The 15,000-nt window shown below is 41.7% G+C and overlaps 2 protein-coding genes across 2 annotated transcripts in view; one reads left to right on the top strand and one right to left on the bottom strand.

Annotated features, from left to right (window-relative positions):
• LOC143294387 (uncharacterized) overlaps positions 1 to 2,788 on the bottom strand; it is a 56,195-nt gene extending 53,407 nt beyond the window's left edge. The window contains exon 1 of the mRNA XM_076605863.1: positions 2,715 to 2,788. The gene's annotated coding sequence lies outside the window, so the exon portion shown is untranslated. The remainder of the gene's footprint in view (positions 1 to 2,714) is intronic.
• A 4,788-nt stretch (positions 2,789 to 7,576) lies between these two features.
• Positions 7,577 to 15,000, top strand: part of LOC143294225 (actin-interacting protein 1-like) — a 30,158-nt gene continuing 22,734 nt past the window's right edge. Inside the window, exons 1-3 of the mRNA XM_076605655.1 lie at positions 7,577 to 7,643; positions 11,406 to 11,553; positions 12,222 to 12,402. Of these exons, the coding sequence (XP_076461770.1) occupies positions 7,577 to 7,643; positions 11,406 to 11,553; positions 12,222 to 12,402 (396 nt within the window). The remainder of the gene's footprint in view (positions 7,644 to 11,405; positions 11,554 to 12,221; positions 12,403 to 15,000) is intronic.

Genomic DNA, 15,000 nt, shown 5'->3' with positions numbered 1-15,000 from the left:
TCTAGACTCGATGTAGAAAGGTGGGATCCAAATCCAATCCTCTCCTTTCACCTTTTTTTTTCTTCTTTTTTTTCTGAATTAAACTTAACCATCCCTGACTGAAGTCGGGTATCCATTCACACCCGGGTGAAGTGAGGAAAGCAGGGGCAAAGTGCCTCCCCCTCCCCCATGCACCCCCCCACACCTCCCCCCAAGGATAAAACACTATGCCTGAACACAACCTAGAACTCTGATCACTGGATAAACACTGAATCAAAAGTCCAATGCCTAGCTGATTCTAAATCTAAAGCATACTTGTATTACCCAATAAATGGGATCTATTCCTTTTAAGAAATCACACACACACACACACACACACACACACACACACACACCTCAAACACATACACATTCTCACATGCACACACACACACACACAGACACACACACACACACACACACACACACACACACACACACACACACACAGAGTGACAAACATACTGACACAAGCAATGTAAGCACTTCAGCACTTTCCTTTTCAGTCATACCATGGCCACTGATACAGTGATACTGATAGTGATACTGGTGATTGATTGCATAAAGAAAATGGTTCATAAGTCTGGATAAGGAAAATGGTTCCTATGCTGCGCTCATCGAAGTTCTTGTGATATATATTCAAAGAAGCTGCCCCAAACATTCTAGCGATGTCTAGAGAAGTATAAGCTGTGTGTCTGACACTCCAGCACTTCTGTTTGTCACTGGACAGGTAGGCCTACAAGGAATGTTGTTACAGAATGGGGAACAACAAGAACAGCAAGTGAAACAACTTTACACTGCAGAACATTTTGTTAATTATCTTTGCAGACTTTTTATAGCCTTTTCATTTCTAAATCTGTTGTGTGTTTAGAGAAGATTGGGATGCCATAGATCTATATAAACACATGCAGTAATTAATTATCCGTTCATTACTATGAATATTTGTATTTCTTTTTCTTTTTTTTTTCACAACAGATTTCTTTGTGTGTGAAATTTGGGCTGCTCTCCCCAGGGAGAGCGCGTCGCTACACTACAGCGCCACCCATTTTTTTTGTATTTTTTCCTGCGTGCAGTTTTATTTGTTTTTCCTATCGAAGTGGATTTTTCTTCAGAATTTTGCCAGGAACAACCCTTCTGTTGCGGTGGGTTCTTTTACACAAGCTAAGTGCATGATGCACACGGGACTTCAGTTTATCGTCTCATCTGAATGAACAGTGCCCAGACCACCACTCAACGTCTAGTGGAGGGGGAGAAAATATCGGCGGATGAGCAGTGATTCGAACCAGCACGCTCAGATTCTCTCGCTTCACAGGCGGACACACTACCTCTAGGCCATCACTCCACATACTTGCCAAAATTTTCTCCCCCTCCACCAGGCTTTGAGTGGTGGTCTGGAGTCTAGTCATTGTAATCAGACAATAAACCAAGGACCTGTGTGTTACATGCACTTAGGGCACATAAAAGAACCCATGGCAACAATTAAGTTACCTCTGGCAAAATTATGTAGAAAAATCCATTTGAATAGTAATACAAATAAACTTGCAGACATGAATAAAGGAGGGAGAGCAGCCCAGATTTCACATGTATAGAAATCTGTTGTAACAAAAAGTCACATATTACAAGATAGAATCTTCACTTGCTGGCAACAAGAACGAACTATCACCCCTGACAGCTCACACACCAAATCAAATCCACAAACAATGATTATCCAAACTCAAGAAACCTCCTCATCATACTCACAAATCAACTCACAGAAAAATAATAACCACACGTATAAAATACACAAACGAAGTTATGATAAAACAACAAGGACAGGACTTTGTATAAAATTTTCTTGTTGTCCTGTTCATCTATAAGTGTACTGTATTGTGACATGTTCCAAATAAAATATTGCTCGTACCAAAACTGCAAGTAAAAACTCTATTACTCTAAATGAACAATTATGTAAAACATAAGTCTAAGCCAGTCAATATTGGCTAAAGATGCCCTGTTTCTATACCTGCATGATGCATTGAGGTGATCTGTTTATAAACTGAGTGGTCAAAAAGGTGATATCACAGGCAACACATGTTTATGTTTACTTAATTTGTCAACAAAATGGTGTCAAATATGGGTTTGTACATGTGTGTGTGTGTGTGTGTGTGTGTGTGTGTGTGTGTGTGTGTGTGTGTGTGTGTGTGTGTGCACTGCATTATGTGAAACAAACTTAAGAAAATAAAGCAATGTGAAATTCATTATTTGAATCTTTTAAAATCCTTTTTAATACCTTTTGCCCTACATATAGTATACATGCTGTCTTATGTCTGGTGTTTACAAGTTCACTCTAACTCGACTTAGACTACGCTGGTGTGTACATCTAACGAGTAACATGATCATGACCTTCCTAAAGAAAAAAAAACCGACTCTGTGAATCTATCTCTTCTATGTATAAATGTATGCCTCAATTCTCACAGCCACACAGTATACTTATCGAAACAAACATCGATGAACAGACTGTGGCTCTTTCCATTCCTGGGTAGACCATATACCATTCCTCGACGCTTTCACTAGTTGAAACACGTATTATTTTGTAGTAGGCTGACAGTCAAAACCAACCATAAAGGAGAAACGAAACATTAATGACAGTTAATTGCTCCGGTTTCCTTCTGGAGTACTAAGCCGCACAAGAAATGAATATTAGATTACTCTTCGCACACCTGACTTAACGCCATTCCTCCTCAGGCACAGGGCCGTTACTGAGAACGCCAACAGAAAGTCGTCACGCCATCCATGATTGATCAACACCACTAGATGCTAAGATACACAAAAGGTTGGAAGTGGGAAAGAGCCAATCCACATTTCGCTCACATACCCACGACCAATCACTGTGGAGATTATATCACTGTTAGACTTCGCGCCGTTACACACCACCAAAAGAGTACGCAAGGGGGATAAGCTCGGTTTGGTTCGCAACCGAAAGGCCCGTTTCTCTGTGTGTGTGTGTGTGTGTGTGTGTGTGTGTGTGTGAGAGAGAGAGAGAGAGAGAGAGAGAGAGAGAGAGAAGCCAAGACAAGACAAAATTCTTTATTTTCGAGGATAATTGATAAGCACTGGTGCGCTTTTTTTTTCTTCTAGTCCCCGCCCTGAAACAGGGTCAGCACTACACAATACTACATCATGTGAAGTTATATATATATATCATTGGATGCACTACAGAATGCTACTTTAAGTCATTGTACATGCGTACACAATACTACACAAAGGCAAAAGCATGGTAATAATAAGATACAGAGAGAGAGGGGGGGAGAGAGGGAGGGGGGGAGAGAGAGAGAGAGAGAGATAAGAAATGAGAAAGAAAAAAGACACGGTAAAAAAGCACTGACTGGCAGAAAGTCAGTCAAACAAACAAATAGAAACAAAGACAAGCAAAACAACAAACCATAAGCGAGAGCTTAAATTCTGAATTTCGAAATCGGTCAGATCTGAAACGATCCCTCACCATAGCACTGGACATACTTATTGTTGCTGATTCCTCAGTATTAAATCGCCTCATCAGTGCATGCAGCTGTTTTGCGGCAAACTTCGGAAGGCTAAATTCAGTTGAAACGTGGATATTTCGTGTGTGTGTGTGTGTGTGTGTGTGTGTGTGTGTGTGTGTGTGTGTGTGTGTGTGTGTGTGTGTGCCTGTCTGTCTGTCTGCCAGTGTCTGTCCGAGCTGTCTGTCTGCCCATCTGTCTGTCCGTCCGTCCGTCCGTCTGTGTATGTGTGTGAGTGAGTGAGTGTGTGTGTGTGTGTGTGTGTGTGTGTGTGTGTGTGTGTGTGTGTGTGTGTGTGTGTGTGATGTGTGTGTGTGTGTGTGTGTGTGTGTGAATATTGAACTGGAGGAGGGGGTAGAGGAGGTGCAGGGAAATTTGTGGTGTGTGTGCGTGTGTGTGTGTGTGTGTGTGTGTGTGTGTGTGTGTGTTGGAGCTCATGTACGTTTATATGTATTTGACTGTGCTTTCATATCTGTGAAACTGCGTTTTGGGGGCATATCTGTTATGCATGTGTGGGTGTATGTGTGAATGTGTGTCTTCATGTTTTATATTTATTTGCTTATTTATCATGATTGTTGTCTTATTTATTTAATTATTTATTTATTATTATTATTATTATTTTATCATTATTTTCATTACTACTATCTTTTTTTTTAATATCATAATTATTATTTATTTATTTATGCATGTACGCTTATCTCTCTCTGTATATATATTTTTTTTTCTCAAGGCCTGACTAAGCGCGTTGGGTTACGCTGCTGGTCAGGCATCTGCTTGGCGGATGTGGTGTAGCGTATATGGATTTGTCCGAACGCAGTGACGCCTCCTTGAGCTACTGAAACTGAAACTGAACTGGATCAGTAGATTTTTATTTAATGAGGGTAATACTTATAGAGTAAGCAAGCAAGACAATAGTCCAGCCCTCGAAGGGGAAACAGTAACATAGAACAAAGGGGGGAATCATGGTATCAATACAGCATGTATACCTATATTATAGTCATTGATACATGAATGGTAATTTGATATGAGAGAGAGAGAGAGTGTGTGTGTGTGTGCCGTGTGTGTGTATGTGTGTGTGTGTGTGTGTGTGTGTGTGTGTGTGTGTGTGTGTGTGTGCGCGCGCGCGGGTGTGTGTGTGTGTGTGTGTGTGTGTGCGTGCGTGTGTGTGTGTGTGTGTGTGTGTGTGTGTGTGTGTGTGTGTGTGTGTGTGTGTGTGTGTGTGGTTTCGTCAGTTCTTTTGTTCAATGTTTTGTTGTTTTTTCTTTTTCGGCATAGTCATATTAGAAGAGAAAGAAAAACCAAACCAACTCATAAGACGCCGGTGGAAAATGCCTACTCTATGCGCATGCAAACGAGTACTGTCGTAGGCCGAAGTGTGTGTCAGTGTGTGAGTGCGCGTATGCGCGCGCGTGTGTACGTATAGCCGTGTGAATGTGCGTGCGTGCCAGTGCGTGCACTGTGTGCGCGTGTAGTGTGTGTGTGTGTGTGTGTGTGTGCGTGCGTGCGTGTGTGTGTGTGTGTGTGTGTGTGTGTGCGTGCGTGCGTGCGTGTGTGTGTGTGTGTGTGTGTGTGTAAATAATTTGAAGTATTGATATATCTCAGTGGTAATCGGCACACGGATCGATCCTACTACTTAAGATCAAATATAAACCCAGTCCTTTCATGAACCAAAACTGGGATGCTCGATCGTTTCATGTAGTCAGTTGTTTTATCCAATGAGCCTCATAGCTCAACACGACTGCAACAACAATTAAAAAATTGCACACATGCTCAATTTGAAAAGCTGGGGTACAGTCACATTACTACCCAAGCACTGTAATAAACGTATATGAGTAGGCCCAGTGGAGTGTAAAGCAGAAAAACTCAACTTTTGTATAGATTCTTGTCGTATTGATACGGAGAGCCAGTGCAGAGTATGGAAGTGAGAAGAGCACAGATGCGGAAATTGATTAGAGTTTCTTTTGTTCAACAGAAAGTTTCTGATACACTGAGACGAACATCGAAGTTCACAACTAACTGTGCGCATAGGATTGACCACCCCAGCGGGAGGGACGTGGTGGCGGTCTCCACTCTGGGAGGAACGCTCACACAGTCTGGCTCCGCGACTAAGCCATTATTGTCGTTACGGTAGGGGGCTTAGTAGGTGGTGTCCTAAGTACGTTAAATCAGAACAGGCACCACTGAACACCACCGAAGTGACTCAGCAGCAGTGCAGGGTCTCCTCTGGTGTGTGGCTTACTGGTGACCTAACATCGGTGGTTCCCTGCGGACTGCCGACGCTGGAACTGTGACGGACGAACCCGGGTCTGGCCGTGTATGGGGGAATCACATTCACATTTAAACATCTACATAATAAACATGTACATCTACATAATCATGATACAAACATCATCATATCATGAAGGAAAAAGATCAAACCATGCACCCCCCCCAAAAAATGGGAATCTAAATGAGCGGCGTGGGAGTAATGCCACTGAAACGGTGCAGATGATGGGGCAGGAAAAAAAAAGAAGAAGAAAAAAAAAAGCATTTGTTTATAAATGTTTTGCGTTCCAAACGATACTTAATTGTTTGGAGTTACGTTCTCCTGAAACACACCAGCAACTTATTTAAGATTTGACTTTTTCTAGCTTCGCTGAGACGCATGCGCAATAGGCTTTGATAGTGACTGGCCTCGAAAGCTCAGGCAGTCGGATCTAGCCTTGTTATTAATATGCTGGCATGAAACTGACACGAACAAGGCGGTAAAATTACTATGGATCTAAAGGTGATATAGCAACAGAACACATATCATTTAATCATCAACGGGATGGCAACAATAACTCTGAGTGAGTAAACATTGTTTTGTTATATTACGGTATTCAGCAAGACTAAGACCGGGCCAGACATTAAAAAGCAGGAATGGATCCAACAGAAAAATAAATGTTTTCGTGTATTGTTGTATTAGTAGGTTTCAATTCCAATGGAGCATGATTACGCAGATACAGTCCAATTATACTGCATATTTTATATAGCTGATAAATTCATATTCATTCAGGCAACGAAATCATCTTGAAGTTGCATGCTCTCTGATGCGCACAAAATTTGAAACATAGCGGCCTGCGTACAGTTTCTTACACAACTCATATCATTCGAAATATTTATGTGGAAAGCAAATTATTGTCCATTCAAGAACGTATCGTACATAACGGAGTGCGCATATTAACCCAGATGTTTACTTTAAACCAAATGTAATGCGAGAAAAGTTAAGTTTTCAACAATAGATTTCGACAAGTAATTTCACCAACAGACCTAAAATATAACAAACTTAAAGCCTGTGCATTACGTAGCTTTGGCTTCTTTATCAGTTTGTACGTGTACAAAAAAAGTAAAAGGATTTGGGGAGAGAAAATCAACGACTTAATAAAAACAAAACAAAAAACAAAAACAAAAACAAAACAACAAAAACAAAACAACAACAACAAAATCCACTCTGTCCGTGCTCATTTAACATAACACCCCAGTTGGTTCAAAATAATGTTTTATTTGACATCTAGATCTATTCACACTCTGTGAGAACAGCAAAAAAACCCAGACAAGTTTAGGATTCATTGAAGACTGGGCACCAGGCCAATGGTGTGTCAGGAACGTGTAAAACAGAACACACAGTCGAACAAGTGCATTCTTTAAAAATCACTTGTCAAAGTGCTTATATAAATCTGATTTCAAGTTAGTATGGGGCTTCTTTCTGTCACCCTCATTGTGCACACAACCAAAGAAAAGGTACAAAGGAATAGATAAATTTATTAATCTAAAGACTTAATATGAAACCTTTTTTGAACATGCCACAAAACAACCCACGAAGGAGATCTGGTGCTTTAAAAAAAAAAAAAAAAAAAAAAAAAAATTTAACTGGCTTGATTCGTTGGAATGGACTACGTGTCACATTTGCAGTCTAGGATGCACTTGATGCACTTCAGGAAGACGTCTTGGTTTATTCGACTTTAGTCCACTTGTCCAGAGCAATCAGAAACGGAAAGGCCTGCCTGTTCCTTCCTTACGATATGAAGCGCAGGTGCCTGTCCTGTGTGCCAGCTGACAAGTGGGCTCGATGTGCCATCAACATTGCATGTCAGCCTTTTCAGTTTAGTTGCTTCTCTGAGCCTAGTTGTTGTTTTTTTTTTTAATTATTATTTTTTTTAACTGACCCATGTTTTCATAGTTCGGTCATTCACAGTGTAGAATAACACATACTGATTGGTCTACATCTCTGTCCCAAGCAAACACACACACACACACACACACACACACACATATATATATATATATATATATATATATATACTCTCACACTCACAGCAGTTTTGTGAGGAGTTCGTGTTAGAATGCTCAAGAATCTTCTTCTTCTGCGTTCGTGGGCCGCAACTTCCACGTTCACTCGTATGCCCACGAGTGGGTTTTTACGTGTATGACTGTTTTTACCCTGCCATGTAGGCAGCCATACTCCGTTTTCGGGGGTGTGCATGCTGGGTATGTTCTTGTTTCCATAACCCACCGAACGCTGACATGGATTACAGGATCTTTAACGTGCGCATTTGATCTTCTGCTTGCGTATACACACGAAGGGGGTTCAGGCACTAGCAGGTCTGCACATATTGACCTGGGAGATCAGAAAATTCTCCACCCTTTACCCACCAGGCACCTTTACCGAGATTCGAACCCGGGACCCTGAGATTGAAAGTCCAACGCTTTAACCATTCGGCTATTGTGCCCGTCGTTCAAGAATAAATTGCTAGTTTAATTTGTTGATTTTTCTCCTTTTTTTCCTTTCTTTTTTTTTTTTCTTCCAGAAAAGGTGTTTGCTGCCCTCCCTCAAGCAGAGAGGGGAAAGTCAGTCAGACTGTCTGGAGACCCAGCAGGGGAAAACGTGTTATACTGCAATGGTCGGAATGTGTATATTCGTAACCTGAAGGTAAATGTCAACGTTTTACAAGACAAGGCAGACAAAACAAGGCGTTTATTTCCGGAAATATCGTGAGGGTACATTGTGGAGTGATGGCATAGAGGTAACGCGTCCGTCTAGGAAGCGAGAGAATCTGAGCGTGCTGGTTCGAATCACGGCTCAGACGCCGGTATTTTCTCCTCCACTAGACCTTGAGTGGTCAGGTCTGGGCGCTAGTCATTCGGATGAGACGATAAACCAAGGTCCCGTGTGCAGCATGCACTTAGCGCAGGTAAAAGAACCCACGGCAACGAAAGGGTTGTTCCTGGCAAAATTCTGAAGAAAAATCCACTTCGATAGGAAAAACAAATAAAACTGCACGCAGAAAAAAAGATGGCGCTGTAGTGTAGCGACGCGCTCTTCCTTGGGAGAGCAGCCCGATTTCACACAGAGAAATCTGTTGTGATAAAAAGAAATACAAATACAAAGTACAAATATTAGATATCCGATGTAACTAGTATACATCACGAAACGTATTTCGCTATCTGTCACTGTGCTTACAATCAGTTACAGAGGCCATCCCAACTGGTCGGTTGAGATGTGATATAGTGCATGGCATCATTCATGATTTGGAGGTGTGTGGATTACCATGTTTTGTTCCATGATTCATAGAACGTGAAAAGTCTTGATCTAAAGGTGCCAATCATAACGTGGTTTTTTTTAATTCGTTTTTTATTTTTATTTTTATATTTCATTTTTTGGTATTGCCATTGATGTCCGGTGCAATGATACAGTTGTATAGAGCAATGGTCAGTGTATATAGTTCAAAGTCTAAAGGTATAAATAACCACATTTTATGACGCAGTCGTCGATATTCGTAATTAAAAGTCTCCAGTTGGAACTCTTCAAACATAACCGCCAGATGCAATATAAGATATCAATAACTTTATATGCAATAATTTGCTGCAACTTGACAATCACAAAACAAAACTGTAACTTAAAACTACGTCGGTACATACATTCAGTTACAATGATGGTCACCAGAACTTTTGGAATATAATCATCGTTTCAGGAACCATCAGAGGCGGACATATTTTCTGGACACTTAAAACCAACTACAGTTGCTCGTTACGCTCCTTCCAGGCGGAAAATCGCATCAGCAGGTCTGTGTGAATTTCATTCAGAGTTGTAGGTAGCCTTCATGTGTCGAAATAACTTGTATTGACATTGAATCGATTGTCCTTCAAGAATCAACGTTTGAAACAGTCATTGAAACTTCACATCACAATAGCCATAGTATTTGAGCAGTGTTTTAAAATGTTTATTGAGCAGAACTACACATGCGCTTAAGCATTCAGTCGCACGTGTGTGTGTGTGTGTGTGTGTGTGTGTGTGTGTGTGTGTGTAGACAGTTCATAGGGTCACACATGAGCAACATCGCCAGATTTGCACAGATGGAGCAGAATAAGGCATGTATTCTAGGAAAGAATGGCTATGCGAATAAATTTATATATGCAAGTGTGTGTTTGGTTTTGAAGATAATTCATTGGGCCACAAATGAGTAAGAACGCCTGATTTCTACAATTGACACAGAACGACACATCATGTACTTTGGGGTGAGAATGGCATGCGAATCAATTTATTTGGGACACTGTGTCGTGTCAAGGAAAACAGTTCGCCTTTGTCGTTGCTTGCTCATTTGGGGAGCTTTAGCGTGTTCAACAGCTCACTTGCCTGGGTTCCATTATTTGTAATGAACTGAAGATCTCTCAAGGGTAGCAAAGACAAGATCAGCAGCTGCCCAGACTGAAACCTGTATAGGAGCACAACATCTCCATTAAACACAAGATCATGCTGCAAGCACTGATGTGTCCCATCTTCCTGTACGCACGCGAGACATTGACCATAACGGCGGATTTGGAAAGAAGAATTCAAGCTATGGACATGAGGTGTTATCGCAAGATATTCTAAACATCAGATACACTGACCGCATCGCTAACGAACAAGAGCATCAAACCATCAAGCAGCACATTGGACCGTAATTATGGAGGTCTGTTGACGTACGAAAGTTAAAAGAAAAAAACTACTCTGGTATGGCCACATAACAAGTTCTAATAGCCTTGCAAAAACACTCCCTCAAGGAACAATCGAGGGACGGAGACAGAGGTGAAGACTGAATAAACGATGGACTGACAACATTGCAGAATGCACGAGAAAACCATTTGCAGAGACCCAGGCTTTGACACACAACCAACAGACCTGGTGGTTTCAGTTTCTCAAGGAGGCGTCACTGCGTTCGGACAAATCCATATACGCTACACCACATCTGCCAAGCAGATGCCTGACCAGCAGCGTAACCTAACGTGCTTAGTCAGGCCTTGAGAAAAAAAAGGTGAATAAATAATAGATAAGCTTACATAAATAGATAAATAAATAAATAATAATTGTAATATAGAAAAAGGTAGTAGTAATAATAATAAAAATAAATGAATAAATAAGACAACAATGATGATAAATAAGCAAATAAATGTAAAACATGAAGACACACATTCACACATACACCCACACATGCATAACAGATATGCACCAAACATGCAGTTTCACAGATATGAAAGCACAGTCAAATGCATATAAACGTACATGAGCTACAACACACACACACACACACACACACACACATTACCCTGCACCTCCTCTACCCGCCTCCTCCACTGATGGGTATAGTTCTTCTGTACGGAGCTCCATTGACTCTTCAAATACTGAAGGAAGAATTAAAAGTGTGCTTCGATGAAGATTGGGGCCTGGCGTTGCTTCCTGTGCCAAGCCCAGTACGCAGTGGATGTGAATTCTTTGATGTTTAACCTTAGCTGTAACTACTTTCAAAAAAATGCTATGGGATCTATAAGCTATTTGACCTTGAACTTTGACCTTGAACCACTTTTATGATTCAGACGTGTCCGGCAAGGTTCTCATCTGGGACGCGATCAAAGCCGAGCATCCCATCATCTCAGAGTATCAGGCCCTGGGTGGTTTGATCAAAGACCTGGACTGGTCGGCGGATAGCCAGCACATTGTTGTCTGTGGGAACAGCAACGACAGGTGTGTGTGTGTGTGTGTAAGGGGCTAGGAAGGGAGGGGTGCACAATGCTGTCTGGGTGTGAGTGTGTGTGCGTGCGTACGTGCAGTGTGTATAAATGTGTGTGCGCATGCGTGCGTGCGTGCGCTTTTTTTGTTTGTTTTTGTTGTGTGTGGGGGGGAAACGCTATATAAATTTCCAGTATTATCATTATTATTGTTGTTAATATTGACATAAATGTGATGCAGACTGGCTGGGTGAGCGAAGTGTTCACAGGGGTATATTCTGGCCAGGAGGGGTATGACATGGCCTATGCTGGTTAAATCCCAGGGGTTAAAGTAGCCATGGCAACCCATGGTATAGCCTAGCCAGAGGCAGAGGTGGGCCTGTCACACAGGGTTCGACCGTTGCGGTCCGTAACGCCGGCAGTCCGCAGGGAACCAATCAATATTAGGTCGCCAGGAGGCCACACACCAGAGGAGACCCTGCACTCCGGTGTTCATCGGTGTCTGTTCTGACATACACCGGACACCACCACCTACCAGAGTCCCCCCCACCCTCTCCTACTGACGACAGTAATCGCTTAAAGTCGCGGAGCAGGACTGAGTGAGCGACCCGGCCTCCAGAGTGGAGACCGTCACCCACTGACGACCCCCTCCAAACGTCATCTGGACGCTTGCTTTCCTTGCAGGTTTGGCAACGTGCTGTGTTTGGGCTCCGGGACTGTGTGCGGTGCCTTGGGGGGCCACACTCAGCTGGTCAACACCTGCTCCTACCGCCAGTCCCGCCCCTTCTGCGTCGTCACTGCCAGCGAGGACAACACGGTGGGGTTCCACAAAGGACCCCCCTTCAAGTGCAAGGGAAGACAGAAGGTGAGGGGGGTGGGTGGGTGAGGGGGGTATGGTGTGTGTGTGTGGGTGTGAAATAATTGCTCAGAGAGGTCAATTATAATCAAACGTTGTTTGTGTGTGTGTGTGTGTGTGTGTGTGTGCAGCTAATTTTAGGACATTTTGTTTTCTGTGTTTCAGTGATGATGAATGATGATAGAAGGTGATGAAGATGCTGCTGTTGAGGTCCATTCACGTTTGGGAGTGTTTGACGAGGCTGAACTCCCATAATATATCTTCTTTTTCTTTTTTTCTTTTTTTCATCTTGATGATGATTAATAATGATTTGGTTTGATGTAGATGCTGCTATAAGGGGCTCATTTAGGTTTTGAGCGTTATTAACAAGGCTGCACTCTAATGACGATGTTATATCCCAGCGTCAACCAGGCAGGAAGATTCAAACACCTGCAGCGTTGGTAAGAAAGAAAGAAAGAAAAACAAGAGAGGCAAGGCCTTCAAGACTCACTTGTGATAAATTAAGTCCCCTAGCATTAATTACAGAGTAATTTCCCTTTTTTACTATCTGCAACAAAACGTTTGCAAAATAAATAAAAATTCCATGCTTAGCAAAGAAGTTCCTGTTTGAACAAAAAATGATAATAATGACTCCTCTTGTTGTTGTGTCAGAATAAGAGGTCAAAGTGCCAAGTTTAGAGAATACAAAAAATATAAATATAACAGTAAATGCAGTTTGCATATAATTAGGCTTTATTTTTTATTTTTTTGTGCCCATCCCATAGGTGCAATATTGTTTTAAACAAGATGACTGGAAAGAACTGAATTTTTCCAATTTTTATGCCTAATTTGGTGTCAACTGACAAAGTATGTGCAGAGAAAATGTCAATGTTAAAGTTTACCACGGACACACACACACACACACACACACACACACACAGACAACCGAACACCGGATTAAAACATAGACTCACTTTGTTTACACAAGTGAGTCAAAAAAGAGTATTACAGTACAGTGGATGACCCTCGACTGTGTGGTCCCAGTCTTTTTGCTTGAGCTGACAGCACACCCAGCTGTGGGTAGGACTGAGCCAGATTGCAGGTTGAAAATAACCACCTCTGCCAGTTTTGCCAGTCATCAGTCAACGACACTTACCACTTCGCCATGGTGACAGGTCCAGAAGTGAAATTTAACAGATGTGCTCGGGCCGTTTTTTTTTTTTTTTTTTTTTTTTTTTTTTTCCAATTGGCATCCTTTCAAGCTCAAAGGAAAACATAAATTTCAAGGCTTTGAATAATTGCTCACAGGGCTTCTTGATGTGGTAGGGCCGGCCGTTTGTTTTTTCAACCGACGTTCTTGCGCTTAATTTGTTGCCCTGGTGCATCGCAGTCTCCGTGATCTCCATGCATTATATATATACAGTGCGCACGTGCTGTCTGTGTCTGACTGTGTCTCCCTGGGTTTCTCTTGTCTGTCTCTGGCTCTGTTTCTGTCTCTGTCTCCGTCTCTCTCTTTTTTTTTTCTGTGTCTTTCTGTCTTTCTGTGTCTCCCTGTCTTGTGCCCTCGCTCAGTCCATATGAAATTCGAATCAAGTTTAGAAATTAGAAATATTGATGTTCTCCAGCAACTGAAGAACAGTATCCTTTTTTTTTCTTGTCAAGATTATGAAGGTGATCAGTTTGAACACATGTCATTCAAAACGTCTTGGAAAATTCAAATTAAGATAAATATGAAATAAAGTTCTTTGTGTCTCTGTCTCTTTCTCTCTCCCTCCCTCCCTCCCTCGCTCTCTCTGTCTGTCTGTCTGTCTTTCTCTCCATCTGCCCCCCACCTCTTTCTGTGTCGCTTCATTGCTCAACTGTGAACACGCTAGTACAACGCACTCACTCGTCCTCTCTCGCTTCCCCAAAAGCATCCCACCCCTCCATAATATTAACAGTATATTTCAGTCTATTTTCCTGCCATGACAACGTCACGTACACACACACACACACACACACACACACACACACACACACACACACACACACGTTTCAAGTTTTAATTATCCTTTCACTCCTATTGGAGTATGGAGGATTACTGCAAAATAATCTTTCCATGCCCAGAACAAACATTTCCAAATGCACAACCATGTCACATAAAAGTTGAGAAAACACAAATGTTTTTTTAACTCTAAAAGTGTAGCTAGGCAACATTTGCAAATCTAATATCTTACAGCTAAAATGACTTTTTTTGCCTCCTTTGAGCATATTACAAAAATTAAAAACCGATTTTGGAGACAAATATTTTTTAGGAACATATCTATTTCGTAACTGATCATAATTGGGACATTCCATTATAAAATGAAACTCATCCCCAATCACAGACATGTTACAAACCTTACAAAGCCGCAACTCTCGTGGTATGCCTTTGTGCCTCCCTGTTTCTATTTCCAGCTTATGATTACTCCTTCGAAATCTGAAGAAGCTGATAACGTAATTATCAGGCATTTGACTTATATATATTTTTCTCTACCAAATCCACTTTTGAAATTTCGATAAAACAAACATTTACTACTCGCCTCTAGAGCATGTCTCCATAGATTTTGAAAACCATCTCTCAAAGCAATGTTGACATTCTTGCAGAAA

Source organism: Babylonia areolata, chromosome 19 (assembly GCF_041734735.1).
Source record: "Babylonia areolata isolate BAREFJ2019XMU chromosome 19, ASM4173473v1, whole genome shotgun sequence".
Taxonomy (NCBI): domain Eukaryota; kingdom Metazoa; phylum Mollusca; class Gastropoda; order Neogastropoda; family Buccinidae; genus Babylonia; species Babylonia areolata.
The sequence above is the reverse complement of the archived record's forward strand: the minus strand, read 5'-3'. Positions and strand labels throughout refer to the sequence as shown.